The following is a 25,086-nucleotide window of genomic DNA, read 5'->3' on the forward strand; positions in this document are numbered from 1 at the left end:
TTCAGTCATTTGACTGCGGCCATGCTGGAGCAACGCCTTTTAGGCGAGCAAATCGACCCCAGGACTTATTCTATCGGTCTCTTTTGCCGAACTGGTAAGTTACTGGGATGTAAACACACCAGCATCAGTTGTCAAGCGATGTTGGGGGGACAAACACAGACACACAAATATATACATATACATATATACGACGAGCTTCTTTCAGTTTCCTTTTACCAAATCCACTCACAAGGCTTTGGTTGGCCTGAGGCTAGAGTAGAAGACACTTGCCCAAGGTGCCACACAGTGGGACTGAACCCGGAACCATGTGGTTGGTAAGCAAATAATTAAAAAAATATATTCTTTGTATGGAAATTGAAAAAAAATGTTTATGTTAAGAGGTTATGTTAAAAGCAGCGCATTTTAACAGAAATATGGGAACAAAAGGATTAAAATGATCTAAATTAAAATTTGCCATCAAAATTTCATCTTAATTTTTCTTCAAAATACCAACTTAATAACAACAAAGGTATTTTAACTATATTCATTTTTTCCAAATTAATTAAAACAAAGTCATGTACTTCAACAGAAATATCAAAATGACAGGGCAGAAATTAAAACACTTCAGAAATCTGTTGAAAGAAGTAATTCTACAAATCTCAAAAATTTCAACACCACCAGGAATATCAATAAAATGACTGACATAATAATTCTTCAAGATTTTACTCCAATTCTACTTTCTTCAGAATTGGCACATCAAATCAATTTTAGTTTGATATTTATCCAACTTATTGATCTGCTTTGAGCTCATTCCAATCTCTTTATAATTTTAATCAATTTACTGATAATTCCAACCTATTAATTCTCCGCTTCCTCTGTTTCATTACAATTTATTAGCTTTTTGTTTTCCTTTCTTTCCGTTCTTCTTTTCTCTTTCTTTATTTTCTTCATTCTTTCCTTTCTTCTTTTTGCTTTCCTTATATTTGTGTTTGATAGAGTGATTGATTACTTATTGATCTATCAGATTAACTGACTAATAACTTTATTATTGCAATACTGTTTCTTACCTTCTTTTTCTTTCTCCACATCTACCTGCCTCTCTTTCTTTCTCACTTCATTCTTTCTTTCTTTTGTATATTTGATTATTCACTTGTTCACTATTTACCTATCACCATCATCATCAATTTCATCATCACCATTATCAATGCCACTTTTCCCTGCTTCCATGCGAGAAAGTGTTAGATGGAATATGTTGAGACAGATTTTCTGTGGCTGGATGCCTTTCCTGTCACCAACCCTCATCTGTTTGCATCTAAGGTAAAATTTACCCAAGACCAGACCTGCTTTTCATGGAAGATTGCAAAAGACACTGCTTCTGACAAGCATTTACAACATTCGCATGTCAAGATGACACAACCACAAACACATGCATGCGCGTGCACACACATACACAACCACAGACACATGCAAGCACATACATGCACACACACATACACACATGCGCACACACACACACACATGGTCACGCACACACACGGTCTTCTTTTAGTTTCTGTCTTCCAAATTTACTCACAAGGGTTTTCTAATCAACCTGGGACCCCTGTCCAGAGTGCCATGCTGTGTTGATTGACCCCAAAACCACAGTGAGGTCACTGAATATTCTCAAGATAAGACCCCTGCCCTCAACTGAGTGGGGTATAGTAAAGAAGGAGGTGAAAATATGACAGAGGGACAGGAACAGAGATCTTGCTAAAGAAGACAATACTATCATCATCATCATCATCATGATAAAGGGATTCCAGGATAAAGGAAGACCCATCCTTAGGTGTAGGGATAAGTTGAAGCAGTCCCTAAAGTCTCTAGTCATTGCCTAGATCGATCTGCAAAGTGTCAGATGTGTTATGGTGCATCCAAACAGTTTTATTTGAAGAAACAGACCAATAAAAGAATTATGTCCTTGCAAATCAACAGACACATTTCTCAGATTCCAGGCAAAATCAAAAGCACCGTTGTCCCCTTTGTGACTTCTTAGCAAAATCCATTCCTGGATTCAAATTATATTCATGGACCCATCACAAATAGATGCAGCTTCTTTTATTTTTAATCCTCTTTTTTATTAAACACTTTCCTTCAAACACTTATATATCACAGCTGATGAGAGTGACCATCACAACTACTACTACTACTACTGCTGCTGCTACTACCACTATTACTACTTAGTCTAACAACTTGGTAAAGTTAGTGCCTAGATCGATCTGAGTGGTATAATGATGCATCAAAACAATCTGAGTTGAAGAATCAGACCAATGAAAGAATTATGTCCTTGCAATCAACAGACACATTTCTCAAATTCCAGGCAAAACCAAAAGCACCGTTGTCCCCTTTGTGACTTCTTAGCAAAATCCATTCCTGGATTCAAATTACATTCGTGGACCCATCACAAATAGATACAACTCCTTTTTTTTACTTCTTTTTTTATTTATCCTTTTCTTCAAACACTCATACATTGAAATTACTGGACATGACCATCCAGGCTGGCAGAATCTTTAGCACGCTGGACAACATGCTTAGCGATAGCTCGTCCGTAGTTATGTTCTGTGTTCAAATTCCACTGAGGTCAACTTTGCCTAAATTAAGTACCAGATGTGTACTGGGTCGGTCTTATCAACCAAATTTCAGGTCTATACTAGAAAGGATTATTATCATTATTATTATTCAAATTATGATAAACGTAAACAAACAAACGAAGTTTGCTTTAGAAGCGTTGAGATGTCTTAGAAAGTTAAAGAAGTGATTTTTAAATTCTCAATCGCAGGATAATGCTAATAATATAGCCTGAACAGGATAAACTACCCCTATTTTGCAGAAAAAAGTGTAGGTGGTTAGCTGTGGACTCAAACTCACATCTCCGTGATTACGCGTCACGATGCTCTGACCGATTGAGCTAAACTCCCCCACTACAGTTTCCTCTGCAAATTTAAGATGTATAGAAATCTCGCTTTATGAGACGCTATCATATGTTAAATTCAAATTACGACAAACGTAAACAAACAAATGAAGTTTGCTTTTAGAACCGTTGAGATGTCTTAGAAAGTTAAAGAAGTGATTTTTAAATTCTCAATCGCAAGATAATGCTAATAATATAGCCTGAACAGGATAAACTACCCCTTATTATTATTATTAAAGACACCGTATCGTATACAATATCATGAGGTTGTTGATTGAAGATATGGTGTCTACCAGGGGGTCAGTACTGTTTGTCAAGTCACAAGGACCTCAGACTGACAGTACTTTACGGAATATGCGTGCAATTCCAAGTAATGCTGACATTTGCAACACACCTAGATTGTAGGGTTTTTCTAAGGTTTTCAGATTGGGTGGTATTGAACCCAATGCTCTGATGACAATAGGGATAACCTTTATGTTTGACTCTCATAGCTGCCACATCTTAGCAATCTCAATTCTCAGGTCTCCATATTTATCAACCTTTTCTCTTTCATTATTATTATTATTATTATTGTGGAAAGTGGCGAGTTGGCAGAATCGTTAGCATGCTGGGCAAAATGCTTAGCATCATTTCGTCCATCCTTATGTTTTGAGTTCAATTCTGCTGAGGTCAACTTTGCCTTTCATCCTTTTGGGGTCAATAGATTAAGTACCAGTGAAACACTGGGGTCAATGTAATCAACTAGTACCTGCCCCCACTACAAATTTCAGGCCTTGTACTAGTAAAACACTGAGGTTGATGTAATCGACTTATCTCCTCCCACTAACTTGCTGGCCTTGTGCTAAAATTTGGAACCATCATTATTATTATTATTATTATTATTATCATCATCTTATAATAATTTTGCTTGTCACTGCATTACTTAGCCTATCAGTAACTTTCACAACGATTAGAGAAAAAGAAAGAAGAAAGGGAGAGAGAAAAAGACAAAAAGAGTGGGAGAGAGACGCGTCCATGACATAAGGCAGAGGGAATGTAATTGAAATGCTTTCAAGTGATTAGTTGAAGGGAAAGAGAGGAGAAAGAAAGAGGAAAGGAGAAAAGAGGATAAGGTACCTTATCCTCTCTCTCTTTCTTTTTATGTCTCCCCCTTTTCTTCTCTAATCCCATGAAAGCGTTACTGATGGGCTGAGTAATGCAGCGACAACCAGAATTATATTAAGATTATTATGGTGGGGAGCTAGCAGAATCGTGAGCACCCTGGGTGAAATGCTTGGTGGTATTTCATCCATCTTCACATTCTGAGATCAAATTCCATCAAGGTTGACTTTACCTTTCATCTTTTGTGGGGTCAATAAAACAGGTAGCAGCTGAGTACAGGGGGTCAATGCAATCGACTATCCCCTGTTCCCCCCACAAGCTTCAGGACTTGTGCCTATAGTAGAAAGGATTATTATTATTATTATTAGTAGTAGTAGTATAGGCACAGGAGTGGCTGAGTGGTAAGTAGCTTGCTTACCAACCACATGGTTCCGGGTTCATTCCCACTGAGCGGCACTTTGGGCAAGTGTCTTATACTATAGCCTCGGGCCGACCAAAGCCTTACGAATGGATTTGGTAGACGGAAAGTGAAAGAAGCCCGTCATATATGTATATGTTTGTATGTCTGTGTTTGTCCCCCCAACATCGTTTGACAACTGATGGTGTGTTTACGTCTCCTTAACTTAGCGGTTCGGCAAAAGACACCGATAGAACAAGTACTAGGCTTCCAAAGAATAAGTCCTGGGGTCGATTTGCTCGACTAAAGGCGGTGCTCCAGCATGGCCGCAGTCAAATGACTGAAACAAGTAAAAGAGTTAAAAGAGTAGTAGTAGTAGTAATAGTAGTAGCAGTGCCATTCTGTGAGTAAACATCTTCAAAGAAGTTCCATCAAAGAATACCTTTGAATCGTCAGGTGACGCGCCGTGCTTGAGGAGACCTATTGAGTCAAGTAAAAGTAAAATCAAAATTCAAAAATCAAATACTTGACTGGCTTTCTGTGCCGGTGGCACGTAAAAAGTACCATCCGAATGTGGTCAATGCCAGTGCATCGACCACATTTTTTGGTTTCATTATGCTTTGGAACATTTTAGTGTCCACATCTAATTTACTGCCCTGTACTAATTTCTCCTCATCATCACCGTTTAATGTATGTTCTCTCTGCTGGCATGGGTCGGGTGGTTTGAGAGGATCTGCACCAAATGCTGCAGTCTGTTTTGGCATGGTCTCTATGGCTGGATGCCAACCACTTTACAGAGTGTATTGAGGGTATTTTATGTAGCACCAACATTAGTAAGGTCCCAAGCACTCACAAGATAAGGCCTGGAAGCTGAGATGGGGTGCGGTAGTATGTATTGCTTAATCTCTTGCTTGTTTCAGTCACAGGAATTTTCAAAGAAGTTTCTAGAAAACTAGTTTTTAAACATTGAATGGCTATGGGGGTCTACCAGAATAAAGTCGTAATCAAAGGGGTCCATAGATAAAAAAAATGGCTGAGAATACATCTTACATAGTTCAGCCCACACAAATTAATGTGAGAAACAAAACAGGAATTTTCAAAGAAGTTTCTAGAAAACTAGTTTTTAAACATCGAATGGTTTTGTGGGGGTCAACCAGAACAAAATAATAATCAAAGAAGTCCATAGATAATAAATGGTTGAGAAACCCCGATCTAGGCAATAAACGTTTCATACTCTTGTGTAAGCCTTTTGCTAACTGGAGGTAATTCTGGACAACTGGTATGCTGATGATAGCAATTGAGGCAAAAACAGTTGTCCATAACTGTCCTCTTGTCCTCAGACAATAATCCTATCCTTTTCCTCAAATGACAACTTTTGAAGAATTCTTGAACCTTGTAATTATCTCCCCTTCTCAAGTGGAACTGGTCTTAATTGCCATTTAGTGATTACGATATACCCTCTAGAGCAGCGGTTCTCAAACTGTGGCTCCCAGGGCTGCATGTGTCCCTCGACAATCTTCTGTCTATAAAAATAATGGATTTTTCTTTGATTTGGGTTTTCCTTTTTTTGCTGCTCCTCCCCCTAAAAACTCCAGGTTTTGGGATCTGGTCTGGATATTAAAAAGGTTAGGAACCACTGCTCCACAGATGGAGATAATTTTAATAAATCAACAATTTATGTTGTACGGCATTTGCTATACCTGTGTGTGTAAGAAGCTTGCTTTCCAACCACATGGTTCCAGGTTCAGCCCCATTGTGTGGCACCTTGGACAAGTGTCTTCTACTATAGCCTCGAGCTAACCAAAGCCTTGTGAGTGGATTTGGTAAATGGAAACAAAGAAGCCCGTCATGTATGTATGTATATATATGTGTGTGTGTGTGTGTGTGTGTGTGTGTGTGTGTGTGTGTGTGTGTAGATATGTATGAATTTATTTCCGTCTGTGTTTGTCTCCCCACCATTGCTTGACAACTACCGTCGGTGTGTTTTTATCCCCGTAACTTAGTGGTTCAGCAAAAGAGGCCGATAGGATAAGTACTAGGCTTACAAAGAATAAGTCCTGGGTCGATTCATTCGACCAAAGGCAGTACTCCAGCATGGCCACAGTCAAATGGCTGAAACAAGAATAAAATAATATGTATATATATATATACACACACACACATCATTTAAACAAAAGTGAGGTAAGGGACATAACTCAGAACAGGTAGTAGTGTCAATTTGAACATCAGTAAAGGATAAGAATATACTAAATACCATACAACATAAATTCTTGAATTATCAAAATTGTCTTTGCTTCCAGTAAGGGTAAAAATAATGCCTGGGCAGCAAATAGAACCAACTCCAATTGAAAAGGGGAGATAATCTGAAGAGCCAAGAACTCTTTGAAATTGACATACCACATAGCATAAAGGAAAAGATAGGGGGAGAGGTATTTCTGCCTCAATAGACATCATCAGCAAAGCAGTTGTTGTTCCTTGGATTCAGCAGAAAGTGGGACACAGACATTTATGAAAATGGGTTGAACATGTTTATGGCTTAGATGGCTTTTACTTGTTTCGGTCATTAGACTGTGGCCATGCTGGGGCACTGCCTTGAAGAATTTTGAGTTGAATGAATAGAACCTTATACTTATTGTATCGATATCTTTTGCTGAATTGCTTAGTTACAAAGACATAAACAGAGACACTAAATGCCAAGCAGTGGCAAGGGACATAACATAGACATGACATATACACAAACATCATGTTGAACCGTTAATCCCTACATTCATTTTTTATTCTCTCTCCATTCTTTTATCTCTGAACTCTTTCTGTTGAAGAACATAGGCTCGAAATGTCAAAGACTTTTCCATTCTTCCAGAGCATCAAACTAACACACCTGCTTCTTGTTCCCTCATCTGTGTTTGTGTTTTGTTTTCTGTAAATTTGAACAATATATATATAAAATTTAGATTCAAGGTGAAAACGGTACTTAAGTTTAGGCACCAGAATCAAGTATGGTATTATCCAAACAACTCCAAAGTAAGGTGATTAAAACCAAAATAAGCAACAAGGAAATCCAAAGTTAATGCAGTACGATCGTTTCATGCGACTCCATTTAATTAAGCAATGTGAACATTACATCAAATGTAAAATGCAGAGCAATCCTCAGCTGCACAAAGATATAGAAATTTAATGTAATTACATTTCAACAGAAGGACATATTTTTATATTTTATAACTACATTTAAACTCTCCAAGTAGAAAAGAAGAATACAAAAAACCATTTGGACTTAGCCAGACGATACAGGCTAGTATGGTCTGGCTAAGTCAAAATGGCTTTTTGTATTCTTCCTTTCTACTTGGAGAGTTTAAATGTAGTTATAAAAATATGTCCTGTTGAAATGTAATTTCAATAAATCTCTATATCTTTGTGCAGCTGAGGATTGCTCTGCATTTTACATTTGATGTAATGTTCACATTGCTTAATTAAATGGAGTTGCATAGCCAGTATGCTCCGTTGGATGTGTAATGTCAATGTGAATACCCGTCAGAGTGTAAGTATCTTGAGAGAAAAGCTGAACATTAGAAGCATCAGTTGTGGCGTGCAAGAGAGACGATTGCGCTGGTATGGACATGTGGTGAGAATGGAGGAGGATAGCTGCGTGAAAAAGTGCCACACCCTAACAGTTGAGGGAACCCGTGGAAGAGGTAGGCCCAGGAAGACCTGGGCTGAGGTGGTGAGGCAAGACCTTCGTACATTGGGCCTCACCGAGGCGATGACTACTGACCGAGACCTTTGGAAATGTGCTGTGCGTGAGAAGACCCGGCAAGCCAAGTAAGATCGTTGCCAGTGCCCCTGGACTGGTTCTTGTGCGGGTGGCACATGAGATGCACCATTTTGAGCGTAGCCGTTGCCAGTACCGCCTGACTGGCTCCCGTAGGATTTTCGAGCGAGATCGTTGCCAGCGCCCCTGGACTGGCTTGTGCGGGTGGCACATAAAAGACACCATTTCGAGCGTGGCCGTTTTCGTGCGGGTGACACGTAAAAGCACCCACTACACTCTCTGAGTGGTTGGCGTTAGGAAGGGCATCCAGCTGTAGAAACTCTGCCAAATCAGACTGGAGCCTGGTGTTGCCATCCGGTTTCACCAGTCCTCAGTCAAATCGTCCAACCCATGCTAGCATGGAAAGCGGACGTTAAACGATGATGATGATGATGCCAGTGCCAACTGACTAGCCCCCCCCCCCGTGCCAGTGGCATGTAAAAAAGGCACCCACTACACTCTCAATGTGGTTAGCATTAGGGAAGGCATCCAGCTATAAAAAAAAACCATGCCAGCACAGAAAGCAGACGTATGAGGATGATGATGATGATATTATAAATATATATATATATGTACATACTCCACTTGGGTGAGTAACCATTACACACAACCATTGAAGTTTAAACATGGAAAAGCAATACCTTAGCATATCTCTAAAGCACACACAGAGACACATGTGTGTGTGTGTGTGTGTGTGTGTGTGTGTGCCTCTTTAAACTGATACCACATGATAGTTGTAAGCAGGTGTCACCATCATACAAGCAATGTCATTCATTTCCAGTCTGCATTGAAAACATGTCTGGTCAATGAGAAACATTACCTTATTTGGAAACTGGTGAGGGTTGATGAAAAGAAGGGCACCAGGCTGCCAAAAATTTCTCTCAATGAATTCCATCTGACTCATACAAGTATAGAAAATCGGATATTTAAAATGATGATGATGATGATGATGACTCATGAATTTGTTGGGCTGGAGTTATTTTTTTTACACATTTCTGTGAAGACAATCATTCATTTTGTTTAATCATTAAATGCAAACGAACACATGCATTCTTTCTGACAAAAAAATACAACTCACACAAATACTACCTGACAGGTTCCTCTGTTGCGCACACGTGCATGTGTGTGCGCAAACACACGGGCTCTTGACTCCAGATGGAGTGATGAGGGCGCCATAAATTTAGCAGAACTCATCCCTCTCCAAGTTTAAATGTAGCCAATTTCTTTCAGAGAGAGAGACAGACAGACAGACAGAGAAGAGAAAAGAAAGGAAAAGAATCTGCTCCAGTCCAGGGGTGGTACTTTATTTATCAAACCCCAAATGGATGAAAGGAGGATTTGAACTCAGAATGCAGACAGAACCAATCTTGCAAGACATTTTATCCAGTGTTTTAACAACTCTGCCATTGCACCATTCTTTTTTTTTTTTGTTGGCACTCCGTCGCTTACGACGTCGAGGGTTCCAGTTGATCCAATCAACGGAACAGCCTGCTCGTGAAATTAACGTGCAAGTGGCTGAGCACTCCACAGACACGTGTACCCTTAACGTAGTTCTCGGGGATATTCAGCGTGACAAGACTGGCCCTTTTGAATTATAGGCACAACAGAAACAGGAAGTAAGAGTGAGAGAAAGTTGTGGTGAAAGAGTACAGCAGGGTTCACCACCCAACCCCTGCCGGAGCCTCGTGGAGCTTTTAGGTGCTTTCGCTCAATAAACACTCACAGCGTCCGGTCTGGGAATCGAAACCGCGATCCTATGACCGCGAGTCCGCTACCCTAACCACTGGGCCATTGCGCCTCCACCGCACCATTCTTACACACAAGCTAACAGTCTCTTGCAGTTCCTCTCTCACTCTCTACTTCAGTAAAGACATCCCTCCCTCTCTCTCTAGTAAATCACATCTGTCATCTCTCTCTCTCTCTCTCTCTCTCTCTCTTTACCAAACCCTCACTGAGCTCTTTCTTTGGTTCCCTCTCTCTAACACACACACACACACACACACACACACACGCTATTGAAGCGTCTCTCCATCAAGGATTTGAACTCTGAAAACAAAGGAACATGATTAGATACTGCAAGGCACACTGGTTGTTGCTCTACTGATTTTACCAACAAAATACATAATTAAAAAAAAAAAATCAAAAAAAAAAGAGAGAGAGAGAGAAAAAAACACAAAAAAATACGAAAACTATCAGAATCAAAATAGAATTTTATGGAAAGAGTAGAGTTAAATGACTTGTTCAAGTATGCATTACTGAGTTGCATTGAGATACCTGTAATTAGCGTGGGGCAAATAATCTAACAATTCTTTTCTTTTTTTCTTTTTTAGCCAACTGTTGTCACCCCACTTGTGGAAACGGTAACTCAAAGACAATCATTGTTACAGGCCTGTGTTGTTGTTGTTGTTGCTGTTACTTCATTCTTATTTCTGAAGCAATCTCTCAGCCTCTTCGTGAGTGAGATGACAAGTGTCCATGTAGATCTTGGTTATCATTTCGGCCAGCAGCACTTTCGACACGTAATCAGCATACTTCATGTGTCGTTTACAGAACATTTTGAACAAACCTTCCATGATACTGTCCAACTGGCTGCTTGACAGACAGCCCCAAAAACATAAATAATTTAGTTGTAGACGGTCAGTTCCACCGTTTTTGTACATTTTATGTCGCCAACTTATTCCTTTCCCTTGGAAGATATTACGTAAATACTGTTTACTGTCTTTTACTAACAATAGAATCTGGTTTGGAGTTAAGTTCAACACATTGATATTTACCGAATCTGTGTCAGAATTTTCTTCAGAACATAAAACAGATTTCAAAGAATATGAGTCTTTAAGTCCTTGAAGTTTCATTTTCTCACAATTTTCTTTAGTCTTCGTTTCGTTCTTATTCATGTCCGATTGGTTCAGAGTGGTATCAGTAGAGGCACTGATATTACCAATGCTGCTTAATTTCGAAGGACTCTTCACTGGCGAACCACCGTATGAGGATTCGAAATCCAAGTCTTGCTCAAAGGAACTGGAGATATAAAGGTCTTCGGAATTACTGGATTTTGAGAAACCATAATACGGTAAGTTCTCACACGACGACGTGCTACCATCACTGTCTAATTCTTTGATGCAGTTACGTTTATTTATAATTTTTTTGTTGACCAAATCATCATTCGAGCTCTTTTCACTTACCAATTTGGCATTTTTACAGGATTTGGGGCTTCTCCATGACTTTGAATTTTCATCTGTATTCGAAACTTTGTTCTTATTTTCACCCGATTTTTTGGGCGATTTTAAAGAATCTTGGTCTTCAGGAACTTCGGGCACTTTACTTTTAGCAACTAAATCTTGAGTGTTTCTCTTCCGACTACGCAACCGTTTCTCTCGACTCACTATATTCTTCAGTTTTTCTCTTTTGGTTACCTTATCATCACCCGACTGAGTAGAAACGGACCCCGATTGTTCCTCACTATTGTCACAGCTGCTGAAATAGTCACTAATTGTTAACGTTTGGGAAGTTTCTGAAGTCTTATTGGCAGAGTTGGACACAGCTGTCAGCAAAGGTGAAAAACCTTTTTCTTTACGACAGACAAAGACAACAATTTTTTCACTTTTTAAACAAAGATTTTGGAAACGGTTATTAATGTGGCTTTTAGCACCAGAGTCTAAGTTCATTATTAGAAAATACTGTCTTGTAGGGTTTTTCTTAAACGTATAAACCAGTCTTATTGTATTACCAGTTAAGATTTTGGGTTCATGGTTTTTCTTCTGTTTTTCATCTTCCCTGCTTCCTTGCATCCAGTCAAAGAGAGGCTTTTTAATTAATTGTAGAACTTCCTGAAGATGGCGATCAGAGAACCAATACTCTGGTAGACCAGGCTCTTTCGATGCAGGGGCAGTGATAGGATGGACCTGAAGCTGGACAGCTAAGTTGTCCCCAACTTGCAGGTATTCTGTGATGCATTGTGGTCTTAAGTTACTCAGATTCATGGCTCCAAAGAATTCCTGGAAGTAAAATGGGAAAAAGAGAAAAAAGAAACAAAAGAGAAGTTATCAGTATGCAGACAATGCAGGAAGTACACACACACACACACATATATATATATATACACACACACATATATACATGCATACACATATGTATAAATATATATATACACACACATACACATATATATATACATGCATAGACATGTATAAATATACATGCACACATATGTATAAATATATATACACACACACACATGTATAAATACACACACACACACATACAAACATACACATATATATATATACACACACACATATATACATGCATACACATATGTATAGATATATATATACACACACATACACATATATATATACATGCATAGACATGTATAAATATACATGCACACATATGTATAAATATATATACACACACACATACACACATATGTATAAATACACACACACACATACAAACATACACATATATATATATACACACACACATATATATATATATATTAGTGAATAGGATGAATGTCAAATATTGTAAGAATCCTTCAAAAGGTGATACAAATACGCAGTCTAGCAGACCTATAGTTTAAAACATGTTCTTGAAGATAGACATGATTGCCAATGTGAAAATCGAAAATGGTAGCCAAAGTCCAAGATGGCGTCCACATTAAGAACTAATAATTATGATGAACAGCAAATAAGTTTTATTATAATAAATGCTATTTATTATATGAAAGGCGGCGAGCTAGCAGAAACGTTAGTGAACCGGGCGAAATGCTTAGCGATATTTTGTCTGCTGTTACGTTCTGAGTTCAAATTCCACCGAGGTCGACTTTGCCTTTCATCCTTTCGGGGTCGATAAATAAAGTACCAGTTACACACTGGGGTTGATGTAATCGACTTAATCCCTTTCTTTGTCTGTCCTTGTTTGGCCCCTCTATGTTTAGCCCCTTGTGGGCAATAAAGAAATATATGATAAATGCTATTTATTATGCAATCTTTTATGCAAATACCCTTATATTTACCTTTTGAAGGATTTTTCAATTATCTTCTTTACTTAGTCCTTGTAACTTAGCAGTTCGGCAAAAGAGACTGGCAGAATAAGTACTAGGCTTACAAAGAATAAACTGTCGGGTTCATTTGTTTGACTAAAGGCGGTGCTCCAGCATGGCCGTAATCTTATGACTAACAAATAAAAGAATATACAAAGTGAGTTTTCCTGCGGCAAAAACGTTTGTGGCAAATGTCGCTAGAACCCGCAAGAGTTTTGTGTGTTGGCACTTTGCATGGAACTCTCAGACCTTGAGTCACTTTGGTGCTTCCACTAAATATTAATAAACACCATCATCATTTAACAGTCACAGAAGTTTGGTGCCGGCTTGTGCCTGACCAGCTCTTGTGGTACCATCCCACCCATGCCAGCATGGAACATGGACATTAAATGATGATGATGATGATATATACATATTCTTTAATTTTTTACTTGTTTCAGCTGACTGTGGCCATGCTGGAGCACCATCTTTAGTCAAACATATCAGCCCAGGACTTATTCTTTGTAAGCCTAGTACTTATTCTATTGGTCTCTTTTGCTGAACTGCTAAGTTACAGGGACGTAAACACACCAACATCGGTTGCCAAGCGATGGTAGGGGAGAAACACACACACACATATATATATATATATATATATATATATATATATATACGACGGGCTTCTTTCAGTTTCTGTCAACCAAATCCACTCACAAGTCTTTGGTTAGTTCGAGGCTATAGTAGAAGACACTCGCCTAAGGTTCCATGCAGTGGGACTGAACCCAGAACCACGCAGTTGGGAAGCTTGGTCCAGTCATAAGACCAAAAATTTTGAAGGAAGTGGATTAGTGAATACAATTGACCCCTGGTACTTTATTTTATCAAACCCATGAATGCATGAACGGCAAAGTTAACCTCAGCAGGGTTTGAACTCAGAATGTAAAGAGCTGGAACAAATGTCACGAGAGACATTTTTCTCTGATGCTCTCACAATCCTGTCTTACACCTTGTTATTAAAATAAATATTTGCAGACATACATCAAACATGAACCAAGTTGTTTGACACCTGAGCCAATATATTTTATACCTGTGCTGTATTTAGTATTGGATTAATTTAGTTTATGGCTGAGGTCACCTGAACTTAGATTTCTTTTTTTGTAGTAAAAGATGTTCGTATCTTTGAACTTCTAACTGGTTTCAGTCATTGGACTGTGGCCATACTGGGGCATCACCCTGAAAGGTTTTAGTTGAACAGGTCAATCCCAGGAAATTCTTAAAATCTGGCACCTATTCTATAGGTTTCCTGACCCAACGTGCTAAGTTACAGGATGTAAACAAACCAACGTTGGCTGTCGATACATACATGTATTATTTAAATTCTCTGTCTGAAGAATAACTAATAGGAGATATTTTACTACATGTATTCCTTTGTAACTCCAGTTAGGTAATGAAACATCTGTAATGGGGATTAGAAATAATAGCAAATTTTTCCAGTCTTCTGCTTTGATATACGCACATAGGCTTCCACACAGTTTCCGTTTACCAAATTCACTCACACAGCATTGGCTGTAGAAGATGCTTGCCCAAGGTGCTATGCACAAACTCTGCATCTTCATTTAAGTACTCTTTGACAAAAGAATCATCCTTGTCATTCACAAGAACATGGCCAACCAGCAAAATCATAGGACTTCTTTAACCAAGTAAGAGGATGTTACATTAGGTGATGACTAAATACACACTTAGCTGTCCACTACTATTACTACTACTACTGCTACTGGTCCAACAGTGGTGGTCTGGAATCTTTTATAATCTGCATTAATTTACAAGCAGGAACTTCAAATTCCTGTGGCCACCAAATTAGTCTACTGATAAATTGCACAGTCCAGTATTAATATACTGGTATCATCATCATTACTTAATGCCTATTTTCCATGCTGGTATGGGTTGGACAGTGTAACAAGAGCTGGCAAGGCTGGGAGCTGCACCAGGTTCCAGTGTCTACTTGGTATGGTTTTTACAGCTGGATGCCCTTCCTAACACCAACCACTTTACAGCATGTACTCAGTGCTTTTTACAGGATGCCAGCACCAGTGGGTTTTACGTGGCACCAACACCACTGCTTTTTAGATGGCACCAGCGTCAGTGTTTTTTTACGTGGCACCATAAGCTGTGTTTTTTTATGTGGCACCAGCACATTTTATGTGGCCGCAGTACTTCTTACGTGGCACCAGCACTTTTTTACATGGTCCCAGCACCTTTTATGCGACACCAGCACTTTTTACATGGCACCAGCACTTTTTACGTGGCAGCAGCAATTTCTACGCAGCACCAGCACATTTTATGTGGCAGCAGCATCAGTGCTCTTTACAAGGCACCAGCATCTGTGCTCTTTACGTGGCACCAGCAGGTATTCCTATTTCATTTAGTTATTGCAGGAACATTTAATTAAATTTGATTAATTTAAAATGCAAGTAATCTGGAAAGGGTTGGAATCAAATATTCTAGAAAATCATTGTTGTAACCTGATTCATTGGTAGTTAATTCCAACAGAGCAGATCTATAATTAAAGGTGCTCTCACCATTTTTTCAGAAAGGGTATCTTAAACCAGTTTAATCCATTGTCTTCGTCTTTTTTTTTTTTTTAATCCAGGAAGATTTTGGCTGCTTTTTCTTACAGGTTGATAAACAAAGTGTTGTCTTATTGTCGGTTACTAATGATTAAAGGAGGTGGTGGTGATGGAGATATTTTGTAATTGCCTTAAGAAGTTGTTAGATCCTAATTATTATGCACCCTTTTAAAGCCTAGCCAGTGTCATGGGTCCAGTTTCTCGGTTTCTATGGCGTAGGTATTCCTACCAGCTGGACGGGATGCCAGTCCATCGCAGCGTTACTCAAGAAACAGGAAGAAAGAGTGAGAGAAAGTTAGGGTGAAAGAATACAACAGGGGTCACCATCACCCCCTGCCGGAGCCTCGTGAAGTTTTTAGGTGTTTTCACTCAATCAACACACACAACGCCCGGTCTGGGAATCAAAACCGCGATCTTCCGACCACGAGTCCGCTGCCCTAACCACTGGACCATTGCACTTCCACGTTAGATCCTAATGGATAAACAAATAAACTTTGCTTGTGAAGACCTGTTGAGGCAAGTGAAATCAAAATCACTGACATGGCTGATGACAGTACCGCCTGACTGGCACTTGTGCCAGTGGAACGTTAAAATCACCATCCGAGTGTCATTGTTGCCAGGGCTGCTGATTGGCTTCTGTGCCGGTGGCATGTAAAAAGCACCATTCAAGCGTGATCGTTGCCAGCGTCACCTTACTGGCACATGTGCCAGTGGCATGAGAAAAACAACATTCAAACATGGTCATTGCCAGTGCCGCTGGACTGGCTCCCAAATAGGTGGCACATAAAAAACACCTTTTGAGTGTGGTCGTTGCTGGAACCACCTGACTGGCCCTCGTGCCGGTGGCACGTAAAAGCACCTACTACACTCTCCGAGTGGTTGGCGCTAGGAAGGGCATCCAGCTGTAGAAACTCTGTCAGGTCAGATTGGAGCCTGATGCAGCCTTCTGGCTCGCCACTCCTCAGTCAAACAGTCCAACCCATGCCAGCATGGAAAGCAGACGTTAAATGACGACGACGATGATGATGGCTACAACAATGTAATCGAAACAAATGGCAGTAACCACATGCAATGTAACAACAATCTTAAGAACCAACAATCCAACACGCTAACTGAAACTCTGAACTTTGAACTATCAATACACGAACTGTGGAGCTAGCACGAACTACTTGCTTACACTGCTATTGTTTACTTGTAGTGGTCTAGACTATTCTCACCAGGGGGCGTTGTACCCTCAAACAACAAAAGTGCAAAAGAAAAAGAAACTAGTTTAGAAAACATGAACAGATTATTGGGAAACACATGAATAAATTAATACATTAATGTATGAATAAATTAATAAATTAATACATCAATGTATGAATAAATGAATAAATAATTAACAAGAGAGAAGACAGGGTAGGGGGGAAACATCTTATAATACAACAGAGTGGATCTTTTCTTTTGGTTCTTTTTTAGATATTTTCACAAGGAATGTGATGTAGAGCAAAAGTCAACTAGATTCTTTCATTCTTTTATTCCTTTACTTGTTTCGGCAATTTGACTGCAGCCATGCTGGAGCACCACCTTTAGTTGAACAAGTCGGCCCCAGGACTTATTCTTTGTAAGTCTAGTACTTATTCTATTGGTCTCTTTTGCTAAACCGTTAAGTTACAGGGATGTAAACACACAAACATCGGTTGTCATCAATGGTGGTGGGGACAAACACAGACACACAAATACATACATACATACACACACATATATATATATATATATATCAAAAGGATGTGTTATGATACTATTCCATAGCCATACCAACAATCCAACATAATTCCATCATCAGCTGCCCCACAGATATCATTATGGTTTCGACACATGTATTTATGTATACGTGTATATATATATATATATATATATATATATATATATATATATATTGAAGCCAGTATGCTCCGTTGGATGTGTAATGTCAATGTGAATACCCGTCAGAGTGTAAGTATCTTGAGAGAAAAGCTGAACATTAGAAGCATCAGTTGTGGCGTGCAAGAGAGACGATTGCGCTGGTATGGACATGTGGTGAGAATGGAGGAGGATAGCTGCGTGAAAAAGTGCCACACCCTAACAGTTGAGGGAACCCGTGGAAGAGGTAGGCCCAGGAAGACCTGGGCTGAGGTGGTGAGGCAAGACCTTCGTACATTGGGCCTCACCGAGGCGATGACTACTGACCGAGACCTTTGGAAATGTGCTGTGCGTGAGAAGACCCGGCAAGCCAAGTAAGATCGTTGCCAGTGCCCCTGGAATGGTTCTTGTGCAGGTGGCACATGAGATGCACCATTTTGAGCGTGGCCGTTGCCAGTACCGCCTGACTGGCTCCTGTAGGATTTTCGAGCGAGATCGTTGCCAGCGCCCCTGGACTGGCTTGTGCGGGTGGCACATAAAAGACACCATTTCGAGCGTGGCCGTTTTCGTGCGGGTGACACGTAAAAGCACCCACTACACTCTCTGAGTGGTTGGCGTTAGGAAGGGCATCCAGCTGTAGAAACTCTGCCAAATCAGACTGGAGCCTGGTGTTGCCATCCGGTTTCACCAGTCCTCAGTCAAATCGTCCAACCCATGCTAGCATGGAAAGCGGACGTTAAACGATGATGATGATGATGATATATATCATGATCATCATCATTTAACGTCCGCTTTCCATGCTAGCATGGGTTGAACGATTTGACTGGGGACTAGCAAACCAGATGGTTACACCAGACTCCAATCTGATCTGGATGCCCTTCCTTACGCCAACCACTCCGAGAGTGTAGTGGGTGCTTTTTACGTGCCACTGGCATGAGGGCCAGTCCACCGATACTGGCAACAGCCACGCTCAATAGGGTTATTTGTTTTTTATGTGCCACCTGCACACGATTCTGTCCAATGTTTTGTTCACATGCCACCGGTACAAGTGCCAGTATGGCGAAGCTGGAAACTATTGCGCTCAAATGGTGCTTTTTAGGTGCCACCAGCACAGAAACGAGATTGCTGCTCTGGCAGTGATCCCGCTCGGATGGTGCTGTTAGCGCTCCGCTGGCACGGGTGCCAGCCATCGAATTTGGTTCAGTTTCGATCTCTCTTGCCCCAACAGGTCTTTGCAAGCTGAGTTTAGTGTCCAATTAAGGAAGGTTGGCATGGGTGCCAGTCAACGAATTTGTTTCAATTTTCGATTTCGATTTCACTCGCCTCAACAGGTCTTCGCAAGCAAGGTTTTGTGTCCAAAGGAAGGGTACACATAAGTGGGCTGACCACACCCCTGGTAAAGGCCATGGATTATGGTCTCACTTGGCTTGCCGGGTTTTCTCATGCACAGCATATTTCCAAAGGTCTCAGTCACAAGTCATTGCCGCGGTGAGGCCTTGCTTCACCACCTCATCCCATGTCTTTCTGAGCCTACCTCTTCCACAGGTATCCTCAACCGCAAGGCTGTGGCACTTTTTCACACAGCTATACTCATGCATTCTTGCCAAATGACCATACCAGCGCAATCGTCTCTCTTGCACACCACAACTGATGCTTCTTAGGTCCAACTTTTCTCTCAAGGTACTTACACTCTGTCGAGTATGCACAGACATTACACACACACATATATATATATTTGTGCATATATATGTGTATGTGTATTGTATATATATATATATCATCGTTTAACGTCCGCTTTCCATGCTAGCATGGGTTGGACGATTTGACTGAGGACTGGTGAAACCGGATGGCAACACCAGGCTCCAGTCTGATTTGGCAGAGTTTCTACAGCTGGATGCCCTTCCTAACGCCAACCACTCAGAGAGTGTAGTGGGTGCTTTTACGTGTCACCCGCACGAAAACGGCCACGCTCGAAATGGTGTCTTTTATGTGCCACCCGCACAAGCCAGTCCAGGGGCACTGGCAACGATCTCGCTCGAAAATCCTACAGGAGCCAGTCAGGCGGTACTGGCAACGGCCACGCTCAAAATGGTGCATCTCATGTGCCACCCGCACAAGAACCAGTCCAGGGGCACTGGCAACGATCTTACTTGGCTTGCCGGGTCTTCTCACGCACAGCCCATTTCCAAAGGTCTCGGTCCGTCCAATAAAGGTGAGAATGTGTGTCTGTGAGTCTGTGAATCCCTAAAACTTCAGAACTACACAACCAATTTCATTCAAATTTTACACATGCTTTACTTACGGTCCAGGTAGTGTTTTAGCCCAGTGCAATATCACATCTCTTCCACTATTGCAGTATTACAGTTGTCGTTCCTCCCACCATAGCTTGACAACCAATGGTGTGTTTATGTCCCTGTAACTTAGCAGTTTGGCAAAAGAGACCAATAGAATAAGTGCTAGGCTTACAAAGAATAAGTCCTGGGGTCGATTTGTTCGACTAAAGGCGGTGCTCCTGCATGGCCACAGTCATATAATGGAAACCAATAAAAGAGTAAAACATTAAGCAAGCTTTTTCAAGTCTCCTATCTCAATCAGAACAATTAGGATTGATAAAAAAAACAAAACAAAACAACTTTTAATAAAGGAAAACAACTACATTACAGAGATTGCGAAAAATAAGTGTTTACAGGGAGTGGGGGATATCATGTGAATACATTTTCTTTGGTGACATTTCAGGGAGAAATCTCACCCCAATAAAAATAGTCAAGCCAACACAGTAAGGTCTTGCTAATGAAATTTTCTGCAAATACGTTTCAGATGGTGAAGATTCTCCAATTATATAAGAAATTGTGTTCAACAAGGTTGGGGTGAGGAGTTTCAGAAAATTCACGAGTCAGCTTTGTTTTCTCATAACTTTTGGGAAAACGTGTATTTTTAAATGAAACTTGCTACAAATACTTTTCAGAGTATTTAAATTACGATTATAGCGGAATTTAATATGAAAACGACAAATGGTGAACAAACGAAATTTCGAATTTCATTTTGTAAATATGTGTGCGTGTGTACCAATTTTGTTTTCCATATTAAATTCCAATATAATTGTAATCTACACACTCTGAAAGGTATTTGTAGAAAGTGTCATTTAAAAAAATACCTATTTTTCTGAGGTTATGAGGAAACAAAGCCGACACAGCGAATTTTTCAAAATTCCCCCCCCCCCAAAAAATTTCATTTCAAATTTCGATATAATCCGAATCTAAACCATCTGAAATGTATTTGTAAAGAACATCATTTGAAAATATCGATTTCTGGATGGGGGGGCTTATGCGGAAACAAAGCCATCAGGGCACACTTGTATACCTTGTATGCCACTAACGATAGGGGGCACTATACAGTGATCCCAATGCATCTACGTAGCAATGTAGGGGGTTAGGTTTGGGATTAGTTTTAGGGTTAGTGGTTAGGGTTACGTAGATGCGTCGGGACCTCTGTATTTAAGAAGTTCCCGGAAGGGACCACAAAGAAATAACCAGGGCCGGGGCGTCATGTGCTAGGGGGTGCCTAAGACACGGAAATTTCCACAACCGTCAGCTTGTACATGCAGTAGTTCAGCTTACCCAGGTCGCCAGCAACCCTGGGGCCGGCCCTGGAAATTACAACTGGAATCCCGGAATCTTTTTTTTTATTAAATCTAAAGTATGCTATTTTATTGTTTATAAACTGTCGTATAAAATGGTAATTAAGTCATTTTAATTAGTCATCGAAATTATACGCTCCCTTGTTTGCTAATAAAGTATCATTTGCTCTACATATGTATGATATTCAAATGTCTACAAAAAAATTCTACGGTGTGTTACTTTCATGTTTATAAAATATCTAAGAAAACGATAATTAACTTGGTTTAATTAATATTAGTAAATCAGTCACATAAAATGGGTATTTATTTGTAAAATGTATGAAATGTAGTATGTTGTTTCTTAAGTGGTCCTTTCCGTTCTGTAATCGAGAGGATATTGTTTATATAGACATTTTAATAACCCTGCCTTTCTATCAAAATCAGATTTTCGGAAATGTTAAATTAAATGAATCAATAGGATATTAACCCTTCAAGGTTTCGTTACAAAATTTAAAGCCGGTCAAATCGCGATTAATATACAAGTTCTTAAATAGGAAATTCCAATGTCTGTCTATATATATATTTATTTATAGACTGGTCTACATAAGTATGTCCCTGCGAATTTGCTTCCTCATAACGTTCAGAAAAACGGTAACTTTTACTGAATTTGTCAACAAATATCTTTCGGACTGTGTAAATTACGATTATTTTAGAATTTAATAACAAAAGAAAGTAAAAATCCACGCATGCATATTGGCACACATCGCAATTTTCACTGAATAAAATATGTCAGTGTAGGTATGTGCGAACCCGCCAATTATTTTCCCACATAAAATTCCAATATAATCAGAATATATACCAATGTCGAATATATTTGTAATATTTCATTGAAAACTTATCCATTTTTCTGAAAGTTATGAGGAAACAAAGTCGTGAGCACATTTGTAGGTACGCGCATATATATATATATATATATATATATATATATATATATATACACACACACACACACATACGTGCATGCATACATATGTATATGTGTGTGTATGCACATACATACATATGTGTGTGTGTATGCACAAACATACATACATATATATATGTGCATGCACATACATACATTTTTATGTATGTTTTGCAAACATTACAAATTTAGTTTCGGGAACAATCGAGTCCTTTTATCTTGCTCAATATTACATAAAACTTGCTATGTACAACGAAATAAGTTCAAGTAAACAGATTAAAATATTAAATAGCAGACAATTTTCATACGTGGTTATGGTATACGCGTACGATTTCATTGTACCTTAAGGAAGTTTTTCTTTCCCCCAACGTCTGGTTAAGGCGCAAGACGAATCTAATCCAAGAAATGTTATCTGACACAAAGAAACGTGTCATTAGACAGAATGGAGAGAAGAGAGAGAGAGAAGGCGTAGGTCTTGTAATGTAGAAGAATATAATTGATTTCTTTGCACAGGAAATTATGAATTTATATGAAGAGAGAATGAGCAATGGGAAATTCATACTTCTGTAGTTTTGTAGGCGTGAACCGAAATAATCACAAAGCTAAGTATATTACATAGACATACAGGTGGAATTCTGGTTCAAGCATCCCATAGAATTCCTTCATAACATTCTTCTTGGAAAAATTCTCAGAAAATTTTTGCGAGTTTCATACAATCATGCAAAACATATACACACACAAATTTTGGAACCCTCCAAATTAAAGGATCAAATATAATTCAGCCTTTTCACATTATATATATATATATATATATATATATATATATATATATCCTCGAGCAGTATATTCTTGGTTAAGTCATATACCGGGTTAGAATGTTACCGATAGTTCCGCGCCAACTATTGCACTTGGCAACAGCGACGATTCCTCGGAAGCTCTTTTTTTTTTCTGACTCATGGACAACTAATCCATTCACAACACACACGCACAATTATAGCGTGGAAGACACAGATTTGATATTTAAAAACCACACTCCAAGACTGTTAACTTCACTTAATAATAAACGTTTAAATGAAGTTCCTTTTTAGCACGATGCTTTTTAAATATCTTACGTGTCTTCCGCGCTGTAATTGCTTGACTTTCAACACAGTCTCATATCAAATCAATATATATATATATATATATATATATATATATACACACATATGTGCGCGATGTCTACACGATACAGTAAATATTTGGAAAAGAAAAACAATAACAAATTCATTTGTATTTTATAAACATCTTCGAAAACAAACCTTATTCCGCTGTGTGGGAAAATAAGAAACATCACAAATAATTCCTAAAGTTTCTATCTCTTCCTTCGTTGCTGGTCATCTCTCTTCCTCTCTCCCTTCTCTGCCCCTCTGGCCAGAGTTAAGGGACTGACGGTGGAGGCCAGAGACAATCGATGGTGGTGGCGGGGGTCAGTTTTGTGAAAGAGGGTTCTTTTGTTTTTTTCTTTGGCTCAGTTCATGTGTTTAGCCTGGCTTTGTTAAAACTATCTTACAAGCATATATAATAATTAAAAAAGTTCCGACACTATACATATATATATATACTTATATATATAAGTATATATATATGTGTGTGTATATGATGTAGGCTTAGCTCTTAGAATTAAATTAGTTTATTTAAATATAATACAAAGTTAATTCATAAAGAAAAGCGGTGTCAGAGAGAAGGAGGAGGTGAAGAAACAGAGAGAGTGGGAGTAGAACCAGCGCGTTAGAGTGATCTCCCTTGGAACTTTTATGGCCCTTATGGAACTCTCCTGTGCAACGAAGGCGTGTTAAGTTTGTAATGTTGTGGTTCTTGTGATTGTTATTGTTGTTGTAGCATGTGGAGGAGAAAATATGGAGGTGGATGAGGAAAGACAACGTATGGAAGACTTTGTACGCGATTTATTCTCCAAAACCAAAGATTTCAAGTAAGATTTAAGATATATATAAATACACATATGTGTGTAGATTCGGAACATATAATATGTATATATTACCTGTATATATATATATATACACACACACACGTGTGTGTATATATGTATATACATACATATATATATATATATACACACTCGTGTGTGTATCTATATAATGTGTGGGTTGAGTGTTAAACCGTACTTATATGTGAATTTGCTTGTCTTCTATATATATATATATATATATATGTGTGTGTGTGTGTGTATATATATGTATATATGTGTGTGTATATATATATATATATATATACACACATACGCCATATCAGTATATATACTCAACAATATATATATGTGTGTGTGTGTTTTACGTGTATTAGCCTATAGGTTGTGGCCATGCTTGGGCACATACACCGCTTATATCTTTCTCCACCACCTGTCATTTAGGAGTCTCGGCAAATCGTGATTTTCTGGACAATGGCGTTTAGGGACCAACGCAAATCTCCATCGGAAGAAATGGAGTGAGTCGGCATCTCCCATTTGGTGGGGACAGAGATGACCTCGAATTAGGATTTGGAGAGCTATGCCCGAGTGACGCGGCCGTACGATGTTTTCCAACTTATTGATGGCCGAAAAGTCAAATAAGTGCCAATGTGTATTTCATATATATATATATATATATATATATATATATATATATATATATATATATATATATGTATGTATGTATGTATGTGTGTGTCTAAATGGTGGTGGGGGTATATAACTGTTTTCACTCTTCTA

The 25,086-nt window shown here is 39.1% G+C and overlaps 2 protein-coding genes across 6 annotated transcripts in view; one reads left to right on the forward strand and one right to left on the reverse strand.

Annotated features, from left to right (window-relative positions):
- Positions 1 to 10,419: 10,419 nt before the first annotated feature.
- Positions 10,420 to 24,138, reverse strand: LOC106871366 (uncharacterized). Of its 2 annotated transcripts, none has more exons than XM_014917775.3 (2): positions 23,642 to 24,138; positions 10,420 to 12,224 (listed from the first exon to the last, which is right to left on the reverse strand). In XM_014917775.3, exon 2 carries the CDS (start codon positions 12,207 to 12,209, stop codon positions 10,653 to 10,655), a length of 1,557 nt encoding a protein of 518 aa, XP_014773261.1. In that variant the 5' UTR covers positions 12,210 to 12,224; positions 23,642 to 24,138; the 3' UTR covers positions 10,420 to 10,652. The 2 variants fall into 2 exon arrangements, with proteins under 2 accessions (XP_014773261.1, XP_014773262.1); XM_014917776.3 differs by lacking the exon at positions 23,642 to 24,138 and adding an exon at positions 22,686 to 22,822.
- LOC106871365 (uncharacterized) overlaps positions 24,112 to 25,086 on the forward strand; it is a 50,685-nt gene continuing 49,710 nt past the window's right edge. For 2 of the 4 annotated variants that reach the window (XM_089342903.1, XM_089342904.1), the window contains exon 1: positions 24,181 to 24,312. Coding sequence is in view for 2 of the 4 variants with exons in the window: in XM_089342902.1 (XP_089199028.1) it covers positions 24,239 to 24,312 (74 nt within the window). In the remaining 2 variants the exon portion in view is untranslated. Of the gene's footprint in view, positions 24,313 to 25,086 lie in introns of all 4 variants that reach the window. The other 2 variants (XM_089342902.1, XM_014917774.3) reach the window with 2 other exon arrangements.

The sequence above is a fragment of the Octopus bimaculoides genome, chromosome 26, assembly GCF_046866305.1.
Source record: "Octopus bimaculoides isolate indiv1 chromosome 26, ASM4686630v1, whole genome shotgun sequence".
Classification (NCBI taxonomy): Eukaryota; Metazoa; Mollusca; class Cephalopoda; order Octopoda; family Octopodidae; genus Octopus; species Octopus bimaculoides.